This window comes from Columba livia, chromosome Z (genome assembly GCF_036013475.1).
Source record: "Columba livia isolate bColLiv1 breed racing homer chromosome Z, bColLiv1.pat.W.v2, whole genome shotgun sequence".
NCBI classification, from domain to species: domain Eukaryota; kingdom Metazoa; phylum Chordata; class Aves; order Columbiformes; family Columbidae; genus Columba; species Columba livia.
This window is the reverse complement of record NC_088642.1, coordinates 46,872,901-46,898,117: the sequence shown is the minus strand read 5'-3', so window position 1 is coordinate 46,898,117 and position 25,217 is coordinate 46,872,901. Positions and strand designations below refer to the sequence as shown.

The 25,217-nt window shown below is 38.6% G+C and overlaps 1 protein-coding gene across 1 annotated transcript in view; it reads left to right on the top strand.

Moving 5' to 3' along the window:
* Positions 1 to 25,217, top strand: part of FBN2 (fibrillin 2) — a 165,579-nt gene that overhangs the window by 135,882 nt on the left and 4,480 nt on the right. The window contains exons 46-64 of the mRNA XM_065045711.1: positions 1,000 to 1,116; positions 3,059 to 3,187; positions 3,496 to 3,615; positions 5,951 to 6,076; positions 6,316 to 6,468; positions 6,901 to 6,966; positions 7,248 to 7,373; positions 7,480 to 7,599; positions 11,877 to 11,999; positions 13,023 to 13,154; positions 14,575 to 14,700; positions 17,064 to 17,270; positions 17,945 to 18,070; positions 18,589 to 18,711; positions 18,861 to 18,977; positions 19,650 to 19,778; positions 21,440 to 21,559; positions 23,150 to 23,381; positions 24,057 to 24,216. Coding sequence (XP_064901783.1) covers positions 1,000 to 1,116; positions 3,059 to 3,187; positions 3,496 to 3,615; positions 5,951 to 6,076; positions 6,316 to 6,468; positions 6,901 to 6,966; positions 7,248 to 7,373; positions 7,480 to 7,599; positions 11,877 to 11,999; positions 13,023 to 13,154; positions 14,575 to 14,700; positions 17,064 to 17,270; positions 17,945 to 18,070; positions 18,589 to 18,711; positions 18,861 to 18,977; positions 19,650 to 19,778; positions 21,440 to 21,559; positions 23,150 to 23,381; positions 24,057 to 24,216 — 2,552 coding nt within the window. The remainder of the gene's footprint in view (positions 1 to 999; positions 1,117 to 3,058; positions 3,188 to 3,495; positions 3,616 to 5,950; positions 6,077 to 6,315; positions 6,469 to 6,900; positions 6,967 to 7,247; positions 7,374 to 7,479; positions 7,600 to 11,876; positions 12,000 to 13,022; positions 13,155 to 14,574; positions 14,701 to 17,063; positions 17,271 to 17,944; positions 18,071 to 18,588; positions 18,712 to 18,860; positions 18,978 to 19,649; positions 19,779 to 21,439; positions 21,560 to 23,149; positions 23,382 to 24,056; positions 24,217 to 25,217) is intronic.

Genomic DNA, 25,217 nt, shown 5'->3' with positions numbered 1-25,217 from the left:
AATTTTGAAATAATTATAATCTAGATGTCAGTCCTAAGCTATAGAGAAGTTCAGTGTGTTCCAATTCCAACCTTCAACAGACATTTAAAACCTATTCACATTGTATTACATATTCATATATGCCTTGATTCTTCTCATATTTGGACTAAATCATATTTGTCAAACATTCTGAAAAGGATATTTGGGAAAGTGACTTCTGTTAACAATGCAAAATTTTGAGAGTGTGGTTACTCAAAACAGTAAATTCAGTAATTATAAAACTAATTTTAAATATTTTGTAGCATGAAATGCAATCTTAGACAATGACAGGTTATGGAAATTATCTGCATGACAAATGTTTACCTTCTGTAAATAAATGTTTCAGAAAGTCCACAAGAACTAGGAGAACAAGGTCTATCTACATTCCAGATCCACATGAAACTCCAGAAATTACTGAAATGCACAGCAGGAAATATTTAATTTTAGTGCCTTTTAGAAATAGATATTCCCAAGGGTTTGTGAACGATCTTTATAGTTCCAGATGTAGGACTGAAATGGTATATTTACATATGTAAATTGACTTGTAGACAATGACACGAAACTCCTTTATAGTGTATTTTCAACAGGTTTTCATGAGCGTAGGAGTAAAATATGTACATAAAATTTGAGGCAGTTCCAGGGCGGTGATGCTCAATCCTTTGTACTAAGTTCTGATCACTGGTGTACATTCAGAAATTTAATAATGTTAGTAAGGAAACAAAAAGAGAGAATGCTTTGAGATACTGCACATGCACTTTTATCTTTGCATGCAACAGTATTTTTTCTTTTAAAATTTATATAAAATATGTGTCATGTAACCTTCTCCTATGTGTACCCAGAAGCTGTAAAAATCAGTAGTGTAAACAGAAAATGTGACAGATGGGAGACTGAAGTTTAGAATATTGTCACTGTGCACAGATTACACATTAACATATACCTGGGAAAATCAGTACCCAGATACAGTTTTGTTTCTCTTTGCAGATGTTGATGAATGTGAACGCCATCCATGTGGAAATGGAACTTGTAAAAACACAGTTGGATCGTATAACTGCCTGTGTTATCCAGGGTTTGAATTAACTCATAATAATGATTGTGTGGGTAGGTGATGTAATCCAAACTTTATTTTCATTGCTGCTGGCTTGTTGTGCCAAGGAGGATGGTATATAATTAAAACTCAAACAGAAGACAGGTCAGGGTGTTAAGAAAGTTAATTGATTGCAGTTACTGATACCGTTAACAGCCCTAGAGGTTAATAATTACTATAATTTTTTAAACTAATTAAAAACACTTTTTATTGGCCACCTTGAAATAATGTAAACCCTCCATCTCTGGACTGCTGGGGCAACCTTTCAGTTCACCGATGTTTTAATGCAGCCCTCACCTCCATTAGATTTGTTGGGTAGTTACAGCACACATCCTTGACTACTGGCAAAGTCCATAGGCACCACTCACAGTAAGCAAATATGTCACCAGTGTTGCCTCATTAATTTAAAAACTTTCATTTATTTCACTGTATTACTTGACACTTGTCCACAGGGTGAAAGAGGAAGCAGATCAGCAGGAAGAAAGCCAGTACAACTAATCTAACAGATCTGCTCTCCTAAGACGAAATCTGCTTATACAGGGTTTATACTGGCATTGCTATTTCCTGTTTCCTAAAGCACAGGGCATGGGAATATCTGATGGTTTTGGACAATTTAAATTCCTGCATATATGTGATAAAGCAACTAAAATCTTCTTGGGCTGAAGAACAGGCTCATAATACTTTGGAGATCCTCTCCCTTGTGCAGAACATAAGCCAAAAGAGAGGAAGACTTTGCATTCCTTCCTGCTACAGAAGGAAGACAGAACAAAGTCTACTTTTTCCTTTTGAGTTCAGGAAAAAACTAAAACATCTGACTTAAGTATTTTAAATCCTCACCTTCTCCAGGAGAGATAAAATTAAAAACTTGTTCAGGTATGAAGAGTCTGCTGCCAAAGATTGGCACTATTTGCCAAGGAAGTTCTTTCCTTTGGCAATAAAGCTGCCAGTCTTCTGCCAGGAGCATCCTGTGCCTCTGCCGTTGGTGCTGCCTTTAGGGAGGCCAAGGAGCCCAGGCTGACTCAGAGACTTGGCCTTTTGGTAGCACTCCTATCCACAGCTCGAAGAGTCTTGAGGCTTTATTCCAAGCAATCCCAGTCAATCAAAGGCAATTTAGCCATGCCAGTTTAATACCTTGGAGGCATTTCTGCTTGTAGAACTGTAACATGGAAGAAATGTGTTATGGAATAAACTAGTAACACAAGCATGGCTGTACGGGCTGAAGCAGAAGGTGCCTCTTTTTCAGGGGCTGGTACTTAGTACTTCTGAAGAAGAATATTACCTCTCCCGTAAAACTGATGTTAGTCTTCATCATTTAAATTCAAGTGTTTTAAAACAGAGAAGTATAAGTTGTGCTTACACCACGATGCTTCTCTGATCTCCTTTTCATTTATTCTGAAACTTTCTCATTAGCATTTTTTCTTATGCTATTCTCCTTTAAGTCTGCATTACCAAAGTAACTCTGCAAACTAATAAGCATTTCCAAGCCTCATTTTCAGAACTCTTATGAAGGAGAAAATAATTCTGCAGAAAGCAAATGACATATTCCAAAATTGGGAAAAGGCAAGTAGGTTTTAGGAGGAAACTCAAGCACAAATAAATCCACATAAAATCCAGAACACTCCATGTAACATATTCTTTTCTGTGTCTGGAGTTAGTATCATACAGTCACTTGGCAGTAATTTAATGTCTCCAGATGCAGTAGCTGAGGTAATGCTGCAAGTTTGAAAATTATAATACCCTATTAAAAAAAGTGTTGTTTATATAGAACATATACCTTAATGGAGTGTTACTTTCCACTAGCTGTCATCTGTTCTTTTGTTGCTGCAAGATTTGCCTTTTCCACAGAAATATGTATTGCAACTTGGGTGTGTTTGTAACATACAGTATATACTATGCTGGGACTCAGTACTTGCTTCTGGGGTTTTATTTTGTTTTGATTTGTTTTGTTTTTTTCAGATATTGATGAGTGCAGTTCCTTTTTTGGTCAGGTGTGCAGAAATGGACGGTGTTTCAATGAAGTTGGTTCCTTCAAATGTTTGTGTAATGAAGGATACGAACTTACTCCAGATGGCAAGAATTGCATTGGTATGAATGATCCCACAAGGACATGTTAAAGTAGTGGTGACCTGAAATAATCAAACTGATACCTCCCATCTCTAGGGAAGCACCACAGTCTGAGTATCTAAATATGAAAAAAAAAAAAAAAAGACAGTGATTTTAGTGAAAACACAGTAGAAGTAACTGGATTTTGGAATAATTGTTGACCTTTAAGCATTTAAATGCTTTAGAAAATTAGAAAAGAGACCTACAGACTTTTTGATGTATAAGCCTGTTTTGTTACCATAAGAATTACATGATTCTAAACCTTTCTTGATTCCATTTACTCTCCAAAGATACTAATGAGTGTGTGGCAGTACCTGGTTCATGCTCTCCTGGTACCTGTCAAAATTTGGAAGGATCATTCAGATGCATCTGTCCACCAGGATATGAAGTAAAAAGTGAAAGTTGTATTGGTAAGGCAATTTGTAATTGTTGCTTCTGAACAATTTAAAAATTAGTGAAAGTGTCCAGTTCTAATTTGGTAGTATTTAGCTGTATACCATAATATTTGTGAATGTCGCCTGACTTAAAATCATAGTGACAGGGAATAAATAAGTAGAAAAAATCTTCAGGAAGAGGTTTTAAAAATGGAAGGCAATATATTTTGTACTGTATTGAATGATATTTTGCACATTAACTTCTTCATTAATGCAAACAGAAAAATATTTACTTTTCAAAAAAATGGTATTTTATCTTTCATTCGCTTTTTTTTTTTCTTAAATATCATTCATAAACAAACCAATCTGTGTACTGGATTTATTTGATGTTTACAGAAAGGTAATTACTGGCAATCAGTGCATGAACTAAGCTTCTGGTTTCAGAGGGCTATGAAGTATAAAAATCTTGATAAAATTATGGAGCTTATGGGAAAAATTGCTTAAATTGGTTTCTTCTAGCAACTATTTTCTGATTTTGTGTTTTGTATAATGTCCCTCAAGTGCTGAGATTCACGTGAGGATGAAGAGGGTAGAGAAGCCTTTTCATCATTTTGCATGTTCTTGATTGTTCATAGAATTCTCATTTAAACCCTTGAATATCATTCAGGAGCCGAATGTCCCATAATAAATTAGGAACTGGCGTGACAGAGAATGAGAAATAAATCCAAGTTACAACTCCCTTTTCCAACAGAGCAAAGCACAGGACTACTGTGAATTTATTGGGCATTTAAATTGACTGTTTGAGGCACCTGGCAAGGAAGATGCACACAACTTGTTTTAGTCGCTAACCTAGATATCTTAGGTTTCTGGATGGTCAGAGGACAGAGTAAGCACTGGTCTCTCCCCTGTGACTACATTAAGAAAACTGGTTTTCAGCTTAAATGGCTGAAGTTAGGTGGTATGAAACCCCAGACACTCATTCATCCAGATAATTCCCAATAATAAACGAGCAGCTTGTCCTTGTATGAACTGACAAAAACTCTGGCAAGGACATAAGGACTTGGCCAATAGCCAGCTAATCTGTATGGGTGCAGGAACTGGATCACAGAAACCTTTCTGAATTTTTGTCTTGAACAATAGGATGTGTTTTCTAAGCCCCAGAGTTCTCTCATCCTTTTGTATCATGCATCATGCCACCACATTCAGTTTGCCTGCCAACTTCATTGTTTCTTTTGGCAGCTGCTGTTTCCATACTAGCAGTTATGTTTGATATGAATTCAAACCACCTACAGTTGTAAAATCATGGATTTAAAATGAAGGCTTTTAGTTTTCCAGGAATATCACTGGCTATAGCAAGTTGAACATGAGCCAACAGTGTCCCTGGCAGCCAAGAGGGCCACCCGTGTCCTGGGGTGCATCCAGCACAGCATTGCCAGCCGGGTGAGGGAGGTGATTGTCCCGCTCTGCTCTGCACTGGTGCGGCCTCACCTGGAGCACTGTGTGCAGTTCTGAGTGCCACGGGATAAAAAGGATATAAAACTACTGGAGAGAGTCCAGAAGAGGGCCACAAAATTGATGAAGGGTTTAGAGGGGAAGCCGTATGAGGAGCAGCTAAAGTCACTTGGTTTGTTCAGCCTGGAGAAGAGGAGACCTCATGGTAGCTACAGCTTCCTCACAAGGGGAGGAGGAGGGGAAGGTGCTGATATCTTCTCTCTGGTGACCAGTGACAGAACCCAAGGGAATGTCAGGAAGGTGTGCCAGGGGAGGTTTAGGTTGAACATTAGGAAAAGGTTCTTCACCCAGAGGCTGAAGCACTGGAACAGGCTCCCCAGGGAGGTGTCACAGCTCCAAGCCTGACAGTGTTCAAGAAGAGACTGGACAAGCCCTCAGACACATGGTGTGAACTGTGGGGTTGTCCTGTGCAGGGACAGGAGTTGGACTCGGTGATCCTTGGACATTCAGTGATTCTAGTTTTGTTCAAAAATCTGTCAATCAACACGAAAAAAGCCCACCTTTAATTACAAAGAACCTCCAACATACAGATTTTTTTTTTTTAATTAATCTTTGGATGTTTTATGTTTACACAAAAATACTTATCAGAAATATGTGTTCTGTTTCATTCTGAATGCATTTATTTAAAGTTTATACTATAAATACTACAAGAACAGAGAATGGTATTTGGAGAGGGAAACTCATGCCAGTGAAATGCTCTAATTTGAAAGAGTTAGTGGAATCTTCAGGCTGCTTTATGTCTTGAGTGCTTTCTTCGAGAGGCACCTCCTGCTGAAGTTGAATAAATAAACAATCTTTCTTAACTGAGAAATACACAGCCAATGGAGTCATGGTGAAGCTTTTCTCCTTTAATTTACAGATATTAATGAGTGTAATGAGGATCCCAACATCTGTCTCTTTGGCTCTTGCACAAACACTCCAGGAGGTTTCCAGTGCATCTGTCCTACAGGTTTTGTGCTGTCTGATAATGGACGGAGATGTTTTGGTAAGTTAATGATTAAGGAATGTAATAACTTATTCTAACAGATAACAAATACTCTGTAGAATTAGTAAAAAGTATCCTCTGCAGGTCCCATCTATGTGTTTATGAGGAGTAGAAAGTACTTTCAAAATAGTATGAAAAATAAAGGCCTAACATTACTCCTTTCAGAGCTAGACAGTCGTCATTCAACCAGGTAGGAGGTGCAAGGTGATAGCTCCACATAACTGTATTTTCTTTTTTAGATACTCGACAGAGCTTCTGTTTCACTAACTTTGAGAATGGGAAATGCTCAGTGCCAAAGGCTTTCAACACCACAAAGGCAAAGTGTTGCTGCAGTAAAATGCCAGGAGAAGGATGGGGTGACCCTTGTGAGCTCTGTCCAAAGGAAGAAGAAGGTACACATCAAGATTTAAAATAAAGCCTTTTTAGGTGGGAGAAAAGGAAGAGCACATTCGTGTTCTACCTTTTTGATGATTAGAAGGAGAGATCTTTTTGGCATTCTCTCTTACAGCCCTTTCTAGAATGATTTTCAGGTCAACAAAAGGAACAAAATTAAATAGAAGAAACCACAGGAAAAAAAAAAAAAAGGAAAAGGAAATATGGAGTTGGTTTTTTTTTTTTCTTTGTAGAGAAATGAACTATTAGTCTCCATCTTTAGATCTAGCCTGCTTTAGGCAAAAGAGAAGAGCAAAATGGGACCGTGCCAAGAATTCCTGAAGTAATCAACTGTCTTCAGTTCTTGGTTTTCTCCAAGCACAGAAAGGGGAAGCCTGTCAGGGTTGTCTCTCTCACTCATTTTTCTTTTTTTAAAAAACATACCTCTACAGTTGCCTTTCAGGACCTGTGTCCATATGGTCATGGAACTATTCCTGGAATTGATGATACACGTGAAGGTATGTATTCCTTTTCCAGATAATCAAAAAAAAAAATCTCTTTACACATAAAACTAGATTTGGATATTTTAGAATGTGATCACTTACTCACCACAGCCGCAGGTTCCAAGAAGCTGACATTTAATAAATGTGAACTATTATGAAATGGTAGTTAAAAGATTACTTTTGAAATCACATGGCTAGAGATAAACAGAATAGGGTGCATAGTTTTTTGAAAATGCTTTTTTAAGACTTGATACAGAAATTAACTAAGTGGTTGCTAATATCTTCCTGGTTTTTAGATGTCAATGAATGCCTTGAAAGTCCAGGGATTTGCTCAAATGGTCACTGCATCAATACTGATGGATCGTTCCGCTGCGAGTGCCCCATGGGATACAACTTAGATTACACTGGAGTACATTGCATCGGTGTGTCCATATATCATAAATTATGAGAGTTGTAACACTCGAATTTAAAATACAATTTTAAATGTGTCACAGTTCTCTTCACTATGCATTTATTCATTATATACAGATACAGATGAATGTTCAATTGGCAACCCATGTGGAAATGGTACGTGCACTAATGTGATTGGCAGTTTTGAGTGCAACTGTCATGAAGGATTTGAACCAGGCCCAATGATGAACTGTGAAGGTAACTTGTCCTCTTTTTTTTTTTTCTTTAGTTTTTGTCCTGTCTTCAGTATTCAAACTATTTTATTAACTAGGCCTTTGTTGCTATAATAACTAGGAGGAAAAAAAGGGTTTCTGCTTGAAATATGTCATTAAAAAGTAAGTTCTGAAATGATTTAAGTGGTATTTTTAGCTTACCACAGGATTTTCCAACTGCATATTGCAGTATGTCACATTATTTAGCTGCTTGTTCGGGAAGTAAGGAGGAATGTAAACTGGGGGATGCATCTCTGCAGAGTGGGTTTAATATCCACTAATGGTTCTGTTGCCCAAGAATCTGTCCAGTGCAGTCTTGCATCGCTGATACCATCTGCCTCCACAACCTCTTGTGGCACTAAGATCCAGAGTGTCACTACTTTCACTGCTTAGAGAATTATTTTATTTCATCTGTTTTAAACTAATCCTCTGTTATTTTCATTAAGTACCTCTTATTTTTCATAGTGTAGGATTTGTGTACAACTGTTCTGCTCTCATTGAATGATGATCAGGGTACTTCTTACTCACAAGTTTTCTATTTTATGAATCATAATTACTTTGCTTTCTGAAGCAAGAATTCACTTTTTTGTAGAGTTGGAAAAAAAAGCTGACATCTCTCATCACACACACAAACACAAAAATACATTTAAAAATTATCATAGAGTAGAATAGAATAGAATAGAATAGAATAGAATAGAATAGAATAGAATAGAATAGAATAGAATAGAATAGAATAGAATAGGGAGGAAGCTGCTTCCTGTAGTCTGAGGGGGATGGAGAACGATTTCAAGGTCTTGGGAAGGATGCTGAAAGACTCGGGGGCTCAAGTGATCTTCTCTTCACTCCTTCCATCTTCAAGTGACAATGTGGGATGGAATAGGAAAATTCAGTCTGTAAATGGTTGGCTCCAAGACTGGTGCTACTGGCAGGGCTTTGGATTTTTTGATAATGGTTGGTTTTATAAGACTCCAGTCCGGACAGTGTCACGCGGGAAAGGTTTATCTCGCAGGGGCAAAAGGATGCTGGGGCAGGAATTAGCTGGGCTCATTTGGAGAGCTTTAAACTAGGCTCGAAGGGGGATGGGGTTGTAGCTGGACTTGTCCCAGTGGGGCAGCATTCTAAAACTGATGAGGACCGGGTGGCCTCCTATGCCTCTAGGGAGAAATTGGTGTGCTCTGCTCGCTCCCTGAAATGCCTGTACACCAATGCGCGCAGCATGGGGAATAAGCAGGAGGAGTTAGAATCCTGTGTTCGGTCGGGAGATTATGATCTGGTGGCAATTACAGAAATATGGTGGGACAGTTCACATGACTGGAATGTGGTCATGAATGGCTATGCCCTTTTCAGGAAAGACAGGTCAGCCAGGCGTGGTGGTGGAGTTGCTCTCTATGTGAGAGAGCAACTACAATGTACTAAATTCTGCCCAGGAGTGGATGACGAGTGAGTTGAGAGTATATGGGTCAGGATCAAGGGGCAGGCTGGTAGGGGTGACACTGTTGTGGGCGTCTGTTACAGGCCACCAGATCAGGCTGAGGAAGCTGATGAGGCAGCTGAGAGTGGCCTCACAGTCACAGGCCCTGGTTGTTGTGGGTGATTTTAACTTCCCTGATGTTTGCTGGAAGGACCATTCAGCCAGCCAGCCACAGTCCAGGAGGTTCCTCCAGTGCATTGATGATAACTTCCTCATGCAGAAGGTGGAGGAGCTGACTAGGAGAGGTGCACTGCTGGATCTCATCCTCACTAACAAGGAGGGTGTGGTTGAAGCAGTAAAGGTTGAGGGCTGCCTGGGTTGCAGTGACCACGAGATGGTGGAGTTCAGCATCTTGTGTGGCAGGAACAGAATAGCAAGTAGAACTGCAACCCTGGACTTTAGCAGGGCTAACTTTGGCCTCTTCAAGCAATTGCTGGGGGAAATCCCATGGGCAAGACTGCTTGAAGGAAAAGGGGCCCAAGACAGCTGGATTGCATTCAGAGATTGCTTCTTCCACGCTCAGGATCAGAGCATCCCCACACGTAGGAAGTCAAGGAAAGGAGCCAGGAGGCCTGCGTGGTTGAATAGGGATCTGTTGGGTATGCTCAAGCAGAAGAGGAGAGTTCACAGGTCATGGAAGCAAGGGCTGGCTGCTTGGGGAGAATATAAGGCTGCTGTTAGAGGATGTAGGAAGGCAGCTAGGATAGCCAAGGCCTCCTTAGAATTACAGCTGGCGAGAGGGGTCAAGGACAGCAAAAAGAACTTTTTCAAATACATAGCAGATAAAACTAATACCAGAGGCAGTGTAGGCCCACTGATGAATGGGGTGGGTGCCCTGGTGGCAGAAGATACAGAGAAGGCAGAATTACTGAATGCCTTCTTTGTCTCTGTCTACTCTGCCAGAAGCTGTCCTGGGGAGCCCTGTACCCCTGAGACCCCGGATGAAGCCAGGTCAATGGAGGAGTTTGCTTTAGTCGATGAGGACTGGGTTAGGGAGCAATTAAATAGTCTGGACATCCATAAATCCATGGGTCCAGATGGGATGCATCCGCGGGTGCTGAGGGAGCTGGCTGAAATCGTTGCTGGACCACTCTCCAACATCTTTGCCAAGTCTTGGGAAACGGGAGAGGTGCCCGAGGATTGGAGGAAAGCAAATGTCACTCCAGTCTTCAAAAAGGGCAAGAAGGAGGACCCGGGTAATTATAGACCGGTCAGCCTCACCTCTGTCCCTGGGAAAGTAATGGAACAGCTTATCCTTGGTGCCATCTCAAGGCATATCAAGGATAAGAGGGTTATTAGGGGCAGTCAGCATGGCTTTACCAAGGGTAAGTCATGCTTGACCAACCTCATAGCCTTTTATGAGAATGTAACAAGGTGGATGTGGTCTACCTTGACTTCAGTAAAGCCTTTGACACAGTCTCCCACAGCATCCTCACAGCTAAGTTGAGGAGGTGTGGTCTAGACAATAGAGTAGTGAGGTGGGTTGCAAACTGGCTTAAGGAGAGAAGCCAGAGAGTGGTAGTCAATGGTGTGGAGTCTAGTTGGAGGCCAGTAGCTAGTGGAGTGCCTCAGGGGTCAGTACTGGGGCCAATATTATTCAATATATTCATTAACGATTTAGTCGAGGGAATAGAGTGTACTATCAGTAAGTTTGCTGATGACAGTAAGCTGGGAGGGGTGGCTGACACGCCAGAAGGCTGTGCTGCCATCTAGCGGGACCTGGACAGGCTGGAGAGTTGGGCGGGGAATAACCTAATGGAGTTTAACAAGGGAAAGTGTAGAGTCCTGCATCTGGGCAGGAACAACCGCAGGTTCCAGTATAGGTTGGGAAATTACATATTAGAGAGCAGTGTAGGGGAAAGAGACCTGGGGGTCCTGGTGGACAACAGGATGACCATGAGCCAGCACTGTGCCCTTGTGACCAGGAAGGCCAATGGCATCCTTGGGTGTATTACAAGGGGAGTGGTAAGTAGATCGAGGGAGGTCCTCCTTCCCCTCTACTCCGCCCTGGTGAGACCACACCTGGAATATTGTGTCCAGTTCTGGGCCCCTCAGTTCAAGAAGGACAGGGAACTGCTGGAGAGGGTCCAGCGTAGGGCAACGAAGATGAGTGGAGCACCTCCCTTATGAAGAAAGGCTGAGGGAGCTGAGTCTCTTTAGTTTGGAGAAGAGGAGACTGAGGGGTAACCTTATCAATGTTTATAAATATATAAAGGGTGAGTGCCATGAGGATGGAGCCAGGCTCTTCTCGGTGGCAAACAATTATAGGACAAGGGGTAATGGGATCAAGCTGGAACACAAGAGGTTCTACTTAAATTTGAGAAAAAACTTCTTCTCATTATGGGTGACAGAGCACTGGAACAGGCTGCACAGGGAGGTTGTGGAGTCTCCTTCTCTGGAGACATTCAAAACCTGCCTGGACATGTTCCTGTGTGACCTCCCCTAGGCATTCCTGTTCCAGCAGGGGGCTTGGACTAGATGATCTTTTGAGGTCCCTTCCAATCCCAAACATACTGTGATACTGTGAATAGAACAGAAATCTGAAATAGGCCTGTCACAATTTGTCATACTAAGCTCAGGTAGTTCCATTGTTATTATGCAATTGTTTTCTAAGCAGAGCTTTGTTCAGTTTTCTCCGGCTACTCAAAACCAAATGTCTAGAAGTTTCTGGTTTGAATTGTTACATATCTGATACTTTTTAGCTGACAAGAGAAGCACAAGTATAAGAAAACTTCCTAGGTGATTGTTTTAAAACTTAGTGGAGAATAACTATTTTGTTCCTTTCTGTTCAGATATAAATGAGTGTGCTCAGAATCCCTTGCTGTGTGCTTTTCGTTGTATCAACACTTACGGTTTTTATGAATGCACATGTCCAGTTGGCTATGAACTAAGAGAAGACCAAAAGATGTGCAAAGGTAATGACTGATTTATGAACTTAACTGCAACTTCCATCACACTATACTGGCCAAAGCATAATCCAAATATTTCTATGCACCTTGCATTCATCCTCTCAGTGGAATGTAGCAAACACCACAGTGGATCATTATTTACTCTTTCAAAACTCATGTCAGACCAATATCTAGTGGGTTTTTTTATCAAGTGTACCTCTTTGTAGTGGTTTAACCCCAGCCAGCAACTAAGCACCGCACAGCCTCTCACTTATTCCTTCCTGATGGGATGGGACAGAGCACTGGAAGGGTAAAAGTTAAGAACATTCGTGGGCTGACATAAAGACAGTTTAATAAGTAAAGCAAAAGCTGCACACAAAAGCAAAGCAAAACAAGGAATTGGTTCTCCACTCCCCATGGGCAGGCAGGTATTCAACCATATCCAGGAAAGCCGGGCTCCCTCGTGTGTAACGATTACTTGGGAAGATAAACCTCATAACTCCAAATATCTCCCTTTCTATCTTCCCCCAGCTTTATATGCTGAGCACAACATCTCATGGTTTGGAATATCGCTTTGGTCATTTGGGATCAGCTGTTTCAGCTGTGTCCCCTCCCAGCTTCCTGTGCACCCCAGCCTCCTTGCTGGTGGTGTGGGGTGAGGAGCAGAAAAGTCCTTGGCTCTGTGTAAGCACTGCTCAGCAGTAACTCAAACATCCCTGTGTTATCAACTCTGCTTTCAGCCCAAATTCAAAACATAGCCCCATACTGGCTACTATGAAGAAAATTAACTATCCCAGCCAAAACCAGAACATCCTTGAAGGGGATTGTGAAGCCAAGAAAGTCACAATGATGAACTTCATCTTTAACGTGACAATATGATACAGCTCACAAAGATTAAGACAATTGTAATTAAGCATAGGTCTCATATTTTTCTTCAGTGCTTGGAGTTAGGGAAGTCTGTATGTCCTTTTTCTTGAGAAAGTGCCAGTGGTGTTCAGTAACTGAAGCTACTAGAAGGAAGTTCAAATAGAAAATATCTCTTCTTTCCAGACCTGGATGAGTGTGCTGAAGGTCTCCATGACTGCGAATCAAGAGGCATGATGTGCAAAAATTTGATTGGTACCTTCATGTGCATTTGTCCTCCTGGAATGACCCGAAGACCTGACGGAGAAGGCTGCACAGGTAAAGCTTAGAAAGGCAAGAAGACATTACTGAAATACAAACAAGCAAACAAATGAAATATTCTCTGTATATGGATACAGTAAACTAGGAAATAGTAATTCATAAAGGATACTTAGGATAGCTAATAATTCCCAACATCTTAAACTTTCTTTTTTGTTTCAAGGCTTGAGCCTTATCTGAAAATAGTTCTAAATAACTAATACATTTTTCAAAAGAAAAACTGATTTTGTTTCTTCTTTTATACAACAAAATCAGGAAGTTTTTCAGACACTTGTTAGATTTAAAAATTAAAGTGGCCAAACAAAAGAGACCTCACTTGATGAGTAGGAAGCAAAATTATTATATATAAAAAATTACATTTCCTTTAACATTAATGCTGTTTAGAAATAGTATGACAGTTCCTTAAGGAATTAAAGCTATAAGATTCTGAAACAGCATAAAAAAAAATCATGAAGAGCAAAAGATGTGGAAACTGCCATGTTTCAAAATAATTCTCTATCCTGTAAGTAAGCAAACAGATTTCCTCCATCATTTTCTTAGTCACTTGAGGTGGAAATGATAGCTACATATCTAGCATACTTTCTTCTGGTACATAAATTTGGAATGGTCTTCATTTTTTTTTTTTTTATCTGTGGGCAGAAGTAGCTGAGGCTGTCATTGGCACAAAGAGAAAACAAAATCTGTCTCCATGAATGCTTTAAAGGAAAATATTTTAAAACAGTGCTAACAGTGCTCCTTCAGCAAGTCAGTGACTCTCCTTGACAGATCTTTATGTTTTGTTTTTTTTTCAGGGGAAATAATCTTTATTAAAAAGAACTCTGCCTTTTTTGCCATGTCATGCTGCCTTTAAATCACCTGAGGCTTTTCGGAGTTTTTACTTTAAGAATTTATAAAGATGTATAATAGCTTAGAGTATCTTTGCAATTAGCTATGGAACAAAATACACTAAAATTGTAAACTGTTTCAGGGAAATCATGTGTGGATTAAAATGTGACTGATTGCAGAAGAGATCAAATGCATTCAGAGGCTCTTACTAATTATGAAGTGAAAATTTGTTACTCAAATCTTGCATGTATTCCAATTTTGTTTAAATGCTATCTGCCAGGTAAGAGTAAGTACTAGAAGTTTCTCTGCTGCAAGTTTTTTCTTGTTACAGGCTGCAAAGAATACATAAACATTAAAGTTTTCATCTTAGGATGCAGTGCGTAAGGAATGGAATAAGATAGTGTTATTAGGAAAGTCTTTTCCAGGCTTAGTCTGTTGTTGATATTCCAATTCTTGCAAATATTTTGCAAAAATTATGCAGAACAATGCATGTATTCTATAAGGCTGAAATATTTTCTTGTAACAATTTATTTATTTATCTATCTATCTATCTATTTATTTATTTTGAATTATTTAACTATTTATTTTTGTAAAGATGAAAATGAATGCCATACCAAGCCAGGGATCTGTGAAAATGGTCGTTGCATGAATGTTATTGGAAGCTACCGATGTGAATGCAATGAAGGATTCCTGTCAAGTCCGTCAGGCATTGAGTGTCTTGGTAAATACTTCTTTTGTACACACTTTGTCTTACATTGAAGTATAAAGGCTGTGGAGTGTAAATTAGGCTTCTGAGTACTTAATAGCTGTCATAGTTACAGAACTTAAATAACAATCCTTATTAGTTAAAGAATGATATGATATGATATTAAATAATGATAGGAATGAGGAGCATCTTGAAAATGTCAGCTAAGCCTAGCAATTAAGGCCCTCACCTAGGAGTGTCTAAATCCCAAAGGACATAAATGGGGTGCTGAGCAACACTATCCAGACGGTTTTTTTTAAAGAAGCAGCAGAATTTAGTTACCTTAGATAGATCAAAAACTGGGGTGCAGAGCAAAATGAAGTGTTTACATATTCAGAACATGATCGTAAGCACCCCGACACTGCAAGTAGGCTTCTGAATTTTCTGTCCCTTTAGTTCAGACAGTGATTATGGATACAAAATACTAGGATTTCACAAAAAAATTGCAAGATATATTAAAAAGTTTTGAGGCAGGCCTGCACATTAAGTGCTGATGGAGGGTTTTATGTTCATCAACCTGAATTTCCTTTTCAATATGTTCATACTTGTCATTTGCATTATAAAATTATTGTTCCCTTTTTAGAAATCAAACAAATGCAAAACCTTGCTTTTTCATTATAAAAATTCAAGTGTGGATGCTTCAAAGTGTTTTACAATACTGAAATGGTATGAGTATTTATTAGTATTCTTGTGTAAAAAAAATACTTTTATGTTGTCTTATGTTAAGTACTATAAAACCAGTTCTCTGCCAATTGCCATCAATAGTGTGTTGACTTCATAGCAAAACTATAACATTGGAAGTGCAGGGTATTTCCTAAAGATTAAGACCAGATGGGGAGAAGATGCCACAGTCTGTTAACTCCAGACAGTCATTAATGCCAAGGAAATACTCTGCTTGGAGGTCATTATTACTTTTTTATATTTAATATATTATTTTTTTTATTATTTTCCAAAAACTATGCTTTGGGTTAGTTTGTTCATTACTGTTTTTCCTTTAGGGTTTTCTGGGTCAAAAATTACAACAAAAATGAGCCTGGCAGAAACAAAATACTTCTTCAGAATTAAAGCACAGAAGAAGTGTTAGATTATATTATTTTAAATATATTGTGCAAATATTTGTATTCTGTTAACATTAAAATTTATTCCATCTCTCAAACTAGGGACAAAGCATTATATGTTCTTCAAGTCACAGTGTCCATAAAGACCTGCACAATGTACTGATGTAGGAGAACAGAAATCTGCTGAGTCTTGCAAATTGCTACAGCAAACCTGCCAGATCACACAATAGGCACTTTAAGTGAGGACAGCTTTATATCGTGTAAACAATTAAGTTATCAGGCACCCAAAGTATGTTTTGCCTAAAGCTAAAGTTCACATTTTACTTAATGCATGTAAAAAATCTACAAATTCTACTCCTCATACTTGTAAAAGAGAAGGTCAGCTGGGTGTTGATACATATGCACATTCTGAGGGATATGAAGGGTTGTAACTTTAGGGGAAAAAAAATAAAATATTTCATTCAAAAACATAAGCATCTATCAGACCATACTTGACAGTGTCTCAATTTTAATTAACAAACAGGTGACATACAAACAGAACAGGTGACATAGCCTATTTAGAAGATATAATTTCTGCAAAATTCAAAGTTCCCACTAGCAGTGGAAGGTGGGATCTCTGCTCTCCTCAGCTGCCTGTTCGAAATAAGCTTGTAAGAGTTTAATGATGGTGAGGTTTTGCTCCTCTTGCATAATTGACGGGTATTAAAACAAAGGTTCAAAGGTTAAGTGAAATAGCACTAGAAAGAAACGGATCAACAGTAAGTCCATCTAATTTTTTCCCCCCAACAAACACTAGGAGGGCCATTGAAAATGTACACTTTCAAGCAGTAACAATTTTGTCATTTAAACCACATCAGGATAATTACAGATGACCAACATGCTATTTCAGCTAGTAAAACAAACAAACAAAACGAACTTGTAACCCCACTCCAAGTAAATTGTTCAAATGCTAGCCAAACATAGGCAGCTTAAGTGGAAACTCAGTTTGGCCTGCAGCCTGTTTTACTATTAGGCAAGCTCACCAGATATGCCCAAAGGGCACATCGTTCCTAGAGGTAAATTCCTATCCAGCTCATGCAGGTACTGAACTCAGGCATATTTGGAATACACTGGGAATGGTAGCAGATTATCAGAAGACACAAGAAATCTGAGAGGCTAAATCAAAATAGACTTCACAGACTGATGTCTTAATAATCTTCTAGTCCTTGCATGTGTTGACAGAGAGCCAGATCAGATGCTTATCTCCTGCTCTTTCTTGATCTCCCTACTTCTTCCTAACAGATAATCGCCAAGGGTTTTGCTTTGCTGAAGTTTTACAGACAATGTGTCAGATGGCTTCAAGCAGCCGGAACCTTGTCACTAAATCTGAATGCTGCTGTGATGGAGGCCGGGGCTGGGGTAACCAGTGTGAGCTCTGTCCGCTGCCTGGAACCACCCAGTATAAGAAACTGTGTCCACATGGTCCAGGCTATACTACAGATGGAAGAGGTATTTTCGGGGATGAAAAGAGGCAGAGAAGGGGAAAACTGTCTTTGAAGTTCCTTTGAAGAATTTCCTGCCCAATAAGAGTTTGATTTTTCAAATGTTGCTGAGAGACCAGAAATTAAAAACATCTTTAAACAGTCACTGCACCAGAATACTTGCAGCTGTGCAGAATTTTGAGGTTGGGATCTAAAACAGGAAGTACCAACCGGTAACTGAAACCTAGACATTTTTTGAAAGGTTTTGTATGCTGAAAAATTGCATAGTAACAATTGTTCTAACAATGGTCTCACTTAATGCTTTGCCATTACTATTAATATTTCCACACAAGTAGCAGAAGCTAACTTTTCTTTTAAATAACGGTGAAAAATTTTTGACATCCTTTCACTGGTTATAAGAAAATTAACTTCTATGGGATTTCTGTTTTGTTAGCAAAACTGCAACCTGATTACCCAATGAAATAGCAGGAAGGTTTTTATATTATTATTATAATTATCATTAATAATAATAGTAAAAGTTTGAAGGATTTTTTACTTGGAATGCAGATTCTGTTTTTAAAGAGAAGGAAAGGGTAAAGTTTCCATCAGAAGCATGATGACAAGGAACTGTGCAAAAATGGAAAAGAATAAAAATATCAAATTTAAAATGGAAATATGACATATTTAATATTTTCTGTACAGATATTGATGAATGTAAGGTCATGCCAAATCTGTGTAGAAATGGACAGTGTATTAACACTATGGGATCCTTCCGATGCTTTTGTAAAGTTGGCTACACCACTGATATAAGCGGTACATCTTGTATCGGTAAGATTCAGGATCTTATTCCTCAGTTACGTTTTTATTTGGTACATAACAACATATCAACCTGTGCAAAGCTTTGTATCAAAGCAGTTTTTTCTCTTTATCTCTTCATATCGTTTTTCTGTCTTTTTTTTTTAATACACAATTCTATTTTTGTATTTCATTTGGGTAAACTGAGAAACAAGCTGTACTGGCAATATTTCTGCAGCAGAACAAGTGCTGAAATATGTTTCAGCTGTATGTAAGTATATCATAGTATGTCCAAAAATAAATACTTAGTCCTCAGATGAAAATATTAATGCCACTATATATTACTCTTTCAAGACACTGAGTTTGTCACTGTAATGGTAACCTCCTAGAAACTCCACAGTAACACATCCATCAAGAAAGAAGTAGGAACTCTGAACAACTGTAAATGGGGGACTTTTTATACAAACATTTTTTCTCTTTAATAGTGCTGTTTAGAAAACACCCGTCAAAGACAAAAAAAATCAGTAAAACAGACACTCTTCTCTGTTTAGATCTTGATGAGTGCACCCAGTCTCCTAAACCATGCAATTTTATCTGCAAGAACTCTGAAGGAAGCTATCAGTGCTCATGTCCTCGGGGCTACATCCTTCAAGAAGATGGAAAGACATGTAAAGGTAAAGAAAGTTATACACAGTAACTTTTAATTTTGTTGTACCTTAACTTCAAAGGAAATAGTTTTGAAGTGTATATTTTTATCAAGTTAGACTAAATGCACCTCTTTTTTGTTGACTCTTCTTAAGACAACAACCTCTCTTACTTTCAGATCTTGATGAATGTCAAACTAAACAACACAATTGTCAGTTTCTTTGTGTCAACACACTTGGAGGCTTCACATGCAAATGTCCATCTGGTTTCACACAACATCACACAGCTTGTATTGGTAAGAAAAACACTGGGATTCTTGCATCAGTTTTTTCTTGAAGAACAGCATTCTCAAGTCTCTTTTTTTTTTTTTTTTTAAATCTGTATAAACAGTAGTAATACAGAGCAATAATGTCAGCAGTCTAGAAAAAAGATTTTGAAAAGCAACAATTCTAGCTAAAAAAAAAAAATCAGTCTATCCACCATTTGTATTTTCTTGCTTAGTAAACAGTTGTACGTATTTAATATGTTATTATATTCTAAGTATAACCACATGGAAACAAAGGGGTAAAGTATTGAAATCTGATTTAAAACGTGGTTAAACAAAAACAGACTGCCTTTTTAATAGATACAGATGTCTTTAGACCCTAAGCATATATATGAATCTTGCTACTTGAAACTATTTTAGTTCAGCTAGTACAGAAATGCAGGATTTTTCCACTGTCAGCAATTACTCACCTGGGTTTTTCACCCATAACTGAATTACAACTTGCACTTCCAATTTATTAATTACTCATAGTTCTGCATGAGTCATCAGGTCACTTGGCATTTAAATATGAAAAGCTACATTTTCAAAATAAACTGTTGCACCTCTGTGGATTTCAATCTGTTAAAAAGTGTTACATGAACATGGGCTAAAATCCTGCCACAAGATATACCAACCACCTTATCTCTCCTCTGCTTTTTTAAGATAACAATGAATGTGGTTCTCAGCCATCGCTTTGTGGATCAAAAGGAATTTGCCAAAATACCCCTGGAAGTTTCACCTGTGAATGTCAAAGGGGTTTTTCTCTGGATTCTACTGGGTTAAACTGTGAAGGTAATTAGCAAAAGTCAAATGCAAATCCTTACTTCTGTGTCTAGTGAATCCTGTGATGTCAAAGACATAAAACAGAACACCAGCTATGGTAAAAGTAAATACTAAAAAGAAATAGGAATGTATTTGAGTAATTTTAAGCATAATTGTATGGAAGAACATACTGCCTGAGTGATTTTTACACAAACTAGGATAAAAAGTGACTTTTTAGCTGAACTCTTGAATGACTGTTTCCAGGCTGCCATTTCAACTTCAGATAGGTTTATGCATCTAAAACTCTAGTTGCTTTTTCTTTTTGATTTTCATACAGTCTAAACAGAATCTCTCTACAATTTTTGTTTCACCTAATTGTAATCATCCACCTGAAGGTATCTAAGATTAGATTTTAAATTCTGTGCTTTAAACCTGCTATCATAGAGGTACACATTCAGAAAAATAATTCACCACAGTTAAATACAAATTGTATTAAGCTTTATCTCTCTCTTTTGGCCTAAAAGTGAGCCCCAGTCAGGAAATCCCTATTTGAGAGCTGCAGAGTCTTCAGTGGGCCTTAGATATTTAGCAAATAAGAAACTAAAAAGCAATACTAGGCTATCTGGCTGCTGAAAATTAGAAATGCAGAGGCATACATCCACAAATCTATGACATCTCAAAATGTCAGCTGCCTTGATACGGCATTTAAAACAGGAATTGATATTTAAAGCCTATTTCTAGTGTAAAAGTGTAGAATACACGCAGCCAGAACTTGTAGAAAGCATTATCTCCTGTCAGATTGCTTTGTTCTCATAAAGTAGATACATCCTTATTGTGTACTTATCCAGCACGTATTAAACAAATCACTAAATTATACGTACCAAAGCATTCACAAGATATGTACACAACTGGCACATGAGAACAGCCGTATACGCCATCACCAATAAAATGACAGCTTTCAGTTCTGGGTGTGATGGTTTTCTGCACCTCAGGCTTTGGGACATCACAATCCATTAAATTTGTTTCAAAGTGTGGACAACTAGAGTGTAACTTAGGACCTGTGATAGCATGCATAGTTTTTTTATTTTCTACTAGAGTTGCATACTGTACTTGACACATTAGGCTGCTTCCAATCTACTTATTTCTTACAGCAGACACAATTTCAGATGACTGAGGTTTTACATTTTGGTTTTTTGTGTGTCTTTCTCCTTTATTTACACATAACTCAGAGACTTTTTAGGTAGCTTTTTCTTTTTACTTGCAAAGGTAAGCACTTACATCCAAATTCAGTATTTTTTCCCCATGTTCAAATGCTTCAGTATGTTCCAGGAAACTGAAAGTTTAGTCCTAGATAGTTGTTTTGAAAACTGAAATTAAAAAACATTCAGATTCTAAACATGACACCAAAGCAATATCATGTGGGATTACCAGGAATAGTGTTTTTTCTTCAAATTTGAGTAAAGACTCAAATGTTCAAATCAAAATCAGGTTATTGTTAGACAGAAACAACACTACATTAATTTACTTTCAGGCTTTCCAAAAGACCAACCTGAATGGTGTTTCCATCTTAAAGCACTAGACCTCTGTCAGAAATACTGGTGTTTCAATAATAGTGATCAAAGTGAGTAATGTATTTGCAATGTGTATAATTGTGAAGTCTTTCATGTTCTGCTTCTCTCCTGATTGCAAAGATGTGGATGAATGTGATGGAAACCATAGGTGCCAGCATGGCTGTCAAAACATCCTAGGTGGATACAGATGTGGATGCCCACAAGGATATATTCAGCATTACCAGTGGAATCAATGTGTTGGTAAGGAAACAAACAGCACAGAATATACTTAAACAACGAAAACGTCATAGTGTTTATAGTGACAACTGCAAGGCGAGGACAAGAATGGGCAGGTCAGAGGGTATGCAAACATGAAGTTTTTTTAACTCTCACACCCTCCTTCCTTAATACTCCAACATAAATTAATGGTGTAACAATGAGTTTTCCTAGTAAGGCTTAAATTCTGACTCCCTTCTCCTTGGGAAAATCCCCTTCTTAGAAAGGTAGAAAGATGTTTATTGAATTCCCAAAACCATCAATGTAAATACCACTACTGGAGAAAAAAAAAAGAAAGTTTAAGAATCACCATCGTTAGCAATTTGAGAACACTACAGAATAGTATCCATAGTAAACAGGAAGAAAAAATATCCAAAAAATATCAGCTCACCACTTTTATTGTAGATTTAGCTCAATGTGGGAATTTTTCTTTTAATAAAATGCAAGACACACCTAAATAACCCCCTTCTGTACTGTTCACAAGGCACCATAGCAACATATTTACCTTTTCAGGTTTGCTTTCATGGTTTTCTGTCAGTGGTGTTGTAATCAGAGGATGGCTGTGAGCATTGCCGCACATTTTTTATAGGCTGATCTTACTGTCCTGATCCTAGACATATGAATTAGTTTATTGCACCCATTTTACTTTAAGTAGCACACCAGCAGTTTTTGAGAAATCCCAACCACCATCATCACTCCTTACTTAATAGTGCTCTACAGCAAAGAAAGCAAAGAACTGAAGTGAGACTGGCAGAAATACACAACAAACAACTCTTACAAACCTCCAAACCAGCTACATTCTCTGAATATTATAGATAGTCCTCAAAATTATATGTCTCCTAGTAACTGCAGGCAAGAATGGTAAAGCATGTTCTAATGGTATTGGAAAGGAAAACACCTACAGGAAAACAGTACCTTGGTAAGAGAAATAAAACAGACAACACATGCCAACTATCAAAAGCATGATCTTCCATACAACAAGCTATTTTTTTTACTCATTTTTCACAATATAGCCTGGAGCAAATCAGTCACACTAAATAGATGAGTCATCTTCTCTGTACCATATTTCAGCATCCACAAGGCAAAGACAACACATCTTCCATTTTGGTTGGCTACTTAGATTGGATTTCCCCTTGCAGAGCCTTCAGGTTTCCACCACAAGTATGTGCTAACTTCTCCCCATTGCTAGGTGGCCAGGAGAACTATCGTGGTGGCAGTATGATTGGAGTTCCAGCTTATTTCTCCTCTGTGGACCTTATATGGTAGGAGGGTACTCTGCCAGGAGAAAGATGACCCATAAGCAAAACACCAGCCATACTTTGAAGGATGGGGGAGCATTCAGTCAATATAAGGTGAACAGTAATAGTATCCTAAAATACCTCTGCAGCCCAGCTATATGTGTTTGGGACCTTTGTCAATGTACTTTTCCTTTAGAGACCAAGTCTCTATGGGTAATGAGGTTAAGGATTTAGCAGAGCTGTGGGACTTGCAGATATTCTAATTTGTTAGCTACATCATGCTTGTCACGTGTCTATCAGATTAGAAGATATCAATATATTTTTGTTTACATACTAGATGAAAATGAATGCTCCAATCCTAACACATGTGGCTCTGCTTCTTGCTACAACACACTTGGAAGTTACAAGTGTGCCTGCCCATCTGGATTTTCTTATGACCAGTTCTCCAGTGCATGCCATGACGTGAATGAGTGTTCTTCCACCAAGAACCCCTGCAATTATGGTTGCTCCAACACTGAAGGAGGTTATCTTTGTGGCTGTCCACCTGGCTATTACCGAGTTGGACAAGGGTGAGTATCTCCACAGTCATTCAACCAAGACACATTCAGAAAGCCATAAAATGCTACACCATAGCCAGAGTGAAGAGTGGAAATGCAAATGAAGGACAAGCTACTAAGTCATCCTTTATGCTCCCTTAGCACAAAAGCTGGAAAAGGAGACATGTCTGTACATGCAGCATGACACTCATTTTAAATCCAGTACATAAGTGATGTTAAGCAATTAGTTCTGCTTTCTCACCCAGTATCCACACAAGAACTACTTCACAAACCTGTTTAATGAGGACTGTTACTGTATTAGGATAGGTACCATCTGTACAGACATAATTAAAGGTTTTAAGACACACTGATCAACCCAGAACATTAAACACAAAATAACATTTTTCTGGTACATGACAATGGTTGAATTGTTTAGTTCCAAAGTTCATGGCAGGCTGGTTTTGTTTGTGTCTTTGTAAAACTTGTAAATTAAAATTAGAAGAGCCTACAGGCCTTCAGCCAACAGTTGTATTTCATTCAGTATGCCATACTACTGTGAAGAAAATTAATTCGAAGACCTCCTACTGAGGAAGGGAAAGGAAGGGGACAAAGACACCATGTTACAGATCACATACACTCAATTTCCATTTAACAGGACACTTCATAAAACCACAAAAAGTAACTAAAACAGATGTTTTTATTCAACAGCCACTGTGTCTCAGGGATGGGATTTAACAAAGGGCAGTACCTACCACTGGATGGAGATGCTGATGAAGAGAATGCTTTGTCCCCTGAAGCATGTTATGAGTGCAAAATCAATGGCTACTCCAAAAAGGACAACAGGAGGAAGAGAAGTGTTAATGACATTGTACGTACCAGGATAGCACTATAATGTATTTTGAAGTATTTTCTGAGATACCAGACCCCACATTGTCAGTAAATGGAGGAAACTTTTTAACAGGCCACATTCAATGGCAAAAATATTTTTTCCCCTGCCTCAGTGTTTTTCACACTTGGGTCCTATTGGCAGGAATGATGTGACAATCAGAAAGACATCAACGACTGTGAACATGTGAAGTCTTAAAGCTTGTTAAGAATCCTTTGTAGTGCAAGGCATGGTCTACTTTCTCAAAATATATTCAGTGAAATAACTTTCTTGTGACTACAGAAAGTTGGGAAACTAGTCATGTCTGCAATCTGTCCTGCTGTCATGAGGAGACTGGACAGCAATGTATGGTCTGGGACAGCTAATAGATCTTCTTGCAGATCGTTTTAGTCTAAGTGTCTATTCCATAGTAGCTGACAATTGGGGGGGACTCTTGTCCATGACCCACCTGGTACACTTAAGTCCAATATTTGCAGAATTGCTGAGGGTACTAGAGAATTACAATTCACACTTAAGTTTTTTTAACTCCATTTTGTGGGCTTTTAAAAACAAGTTATGAGAAACTCATGAAAAGACAGGCCTACTATTTACACTTTTTACATCACTTTTTTCATACACATCCGTACTCCCCACAAACATCCTGTTTCACTTCACACCATTGTTCCCTATTGGACCTGTTCATAGAATCACAGAATCAGAGAATGGTAGGGGTTGGAAGGGATCTCTGGAGATCATCTAGTCCAACCCACCTGCTAAAGCACGTTCACCCAGAGGAGATCACACAGGAATGTCTCCAGGCAGGTCTTCAATGTCTTCAGAGAAGGAGACTCTACAACCTCTCTGGATAGCCTGTTCCAGTGCTCTGGCAGCCTCATATTCAGATGAAACCTCCTTTGCTTCAGTCTGTACCCATTGTCCCTCATCCTATTGTTGGGCATGTCACCATTTACTGCTGGGTGACACTAGACCATGGCAGTTGCTCC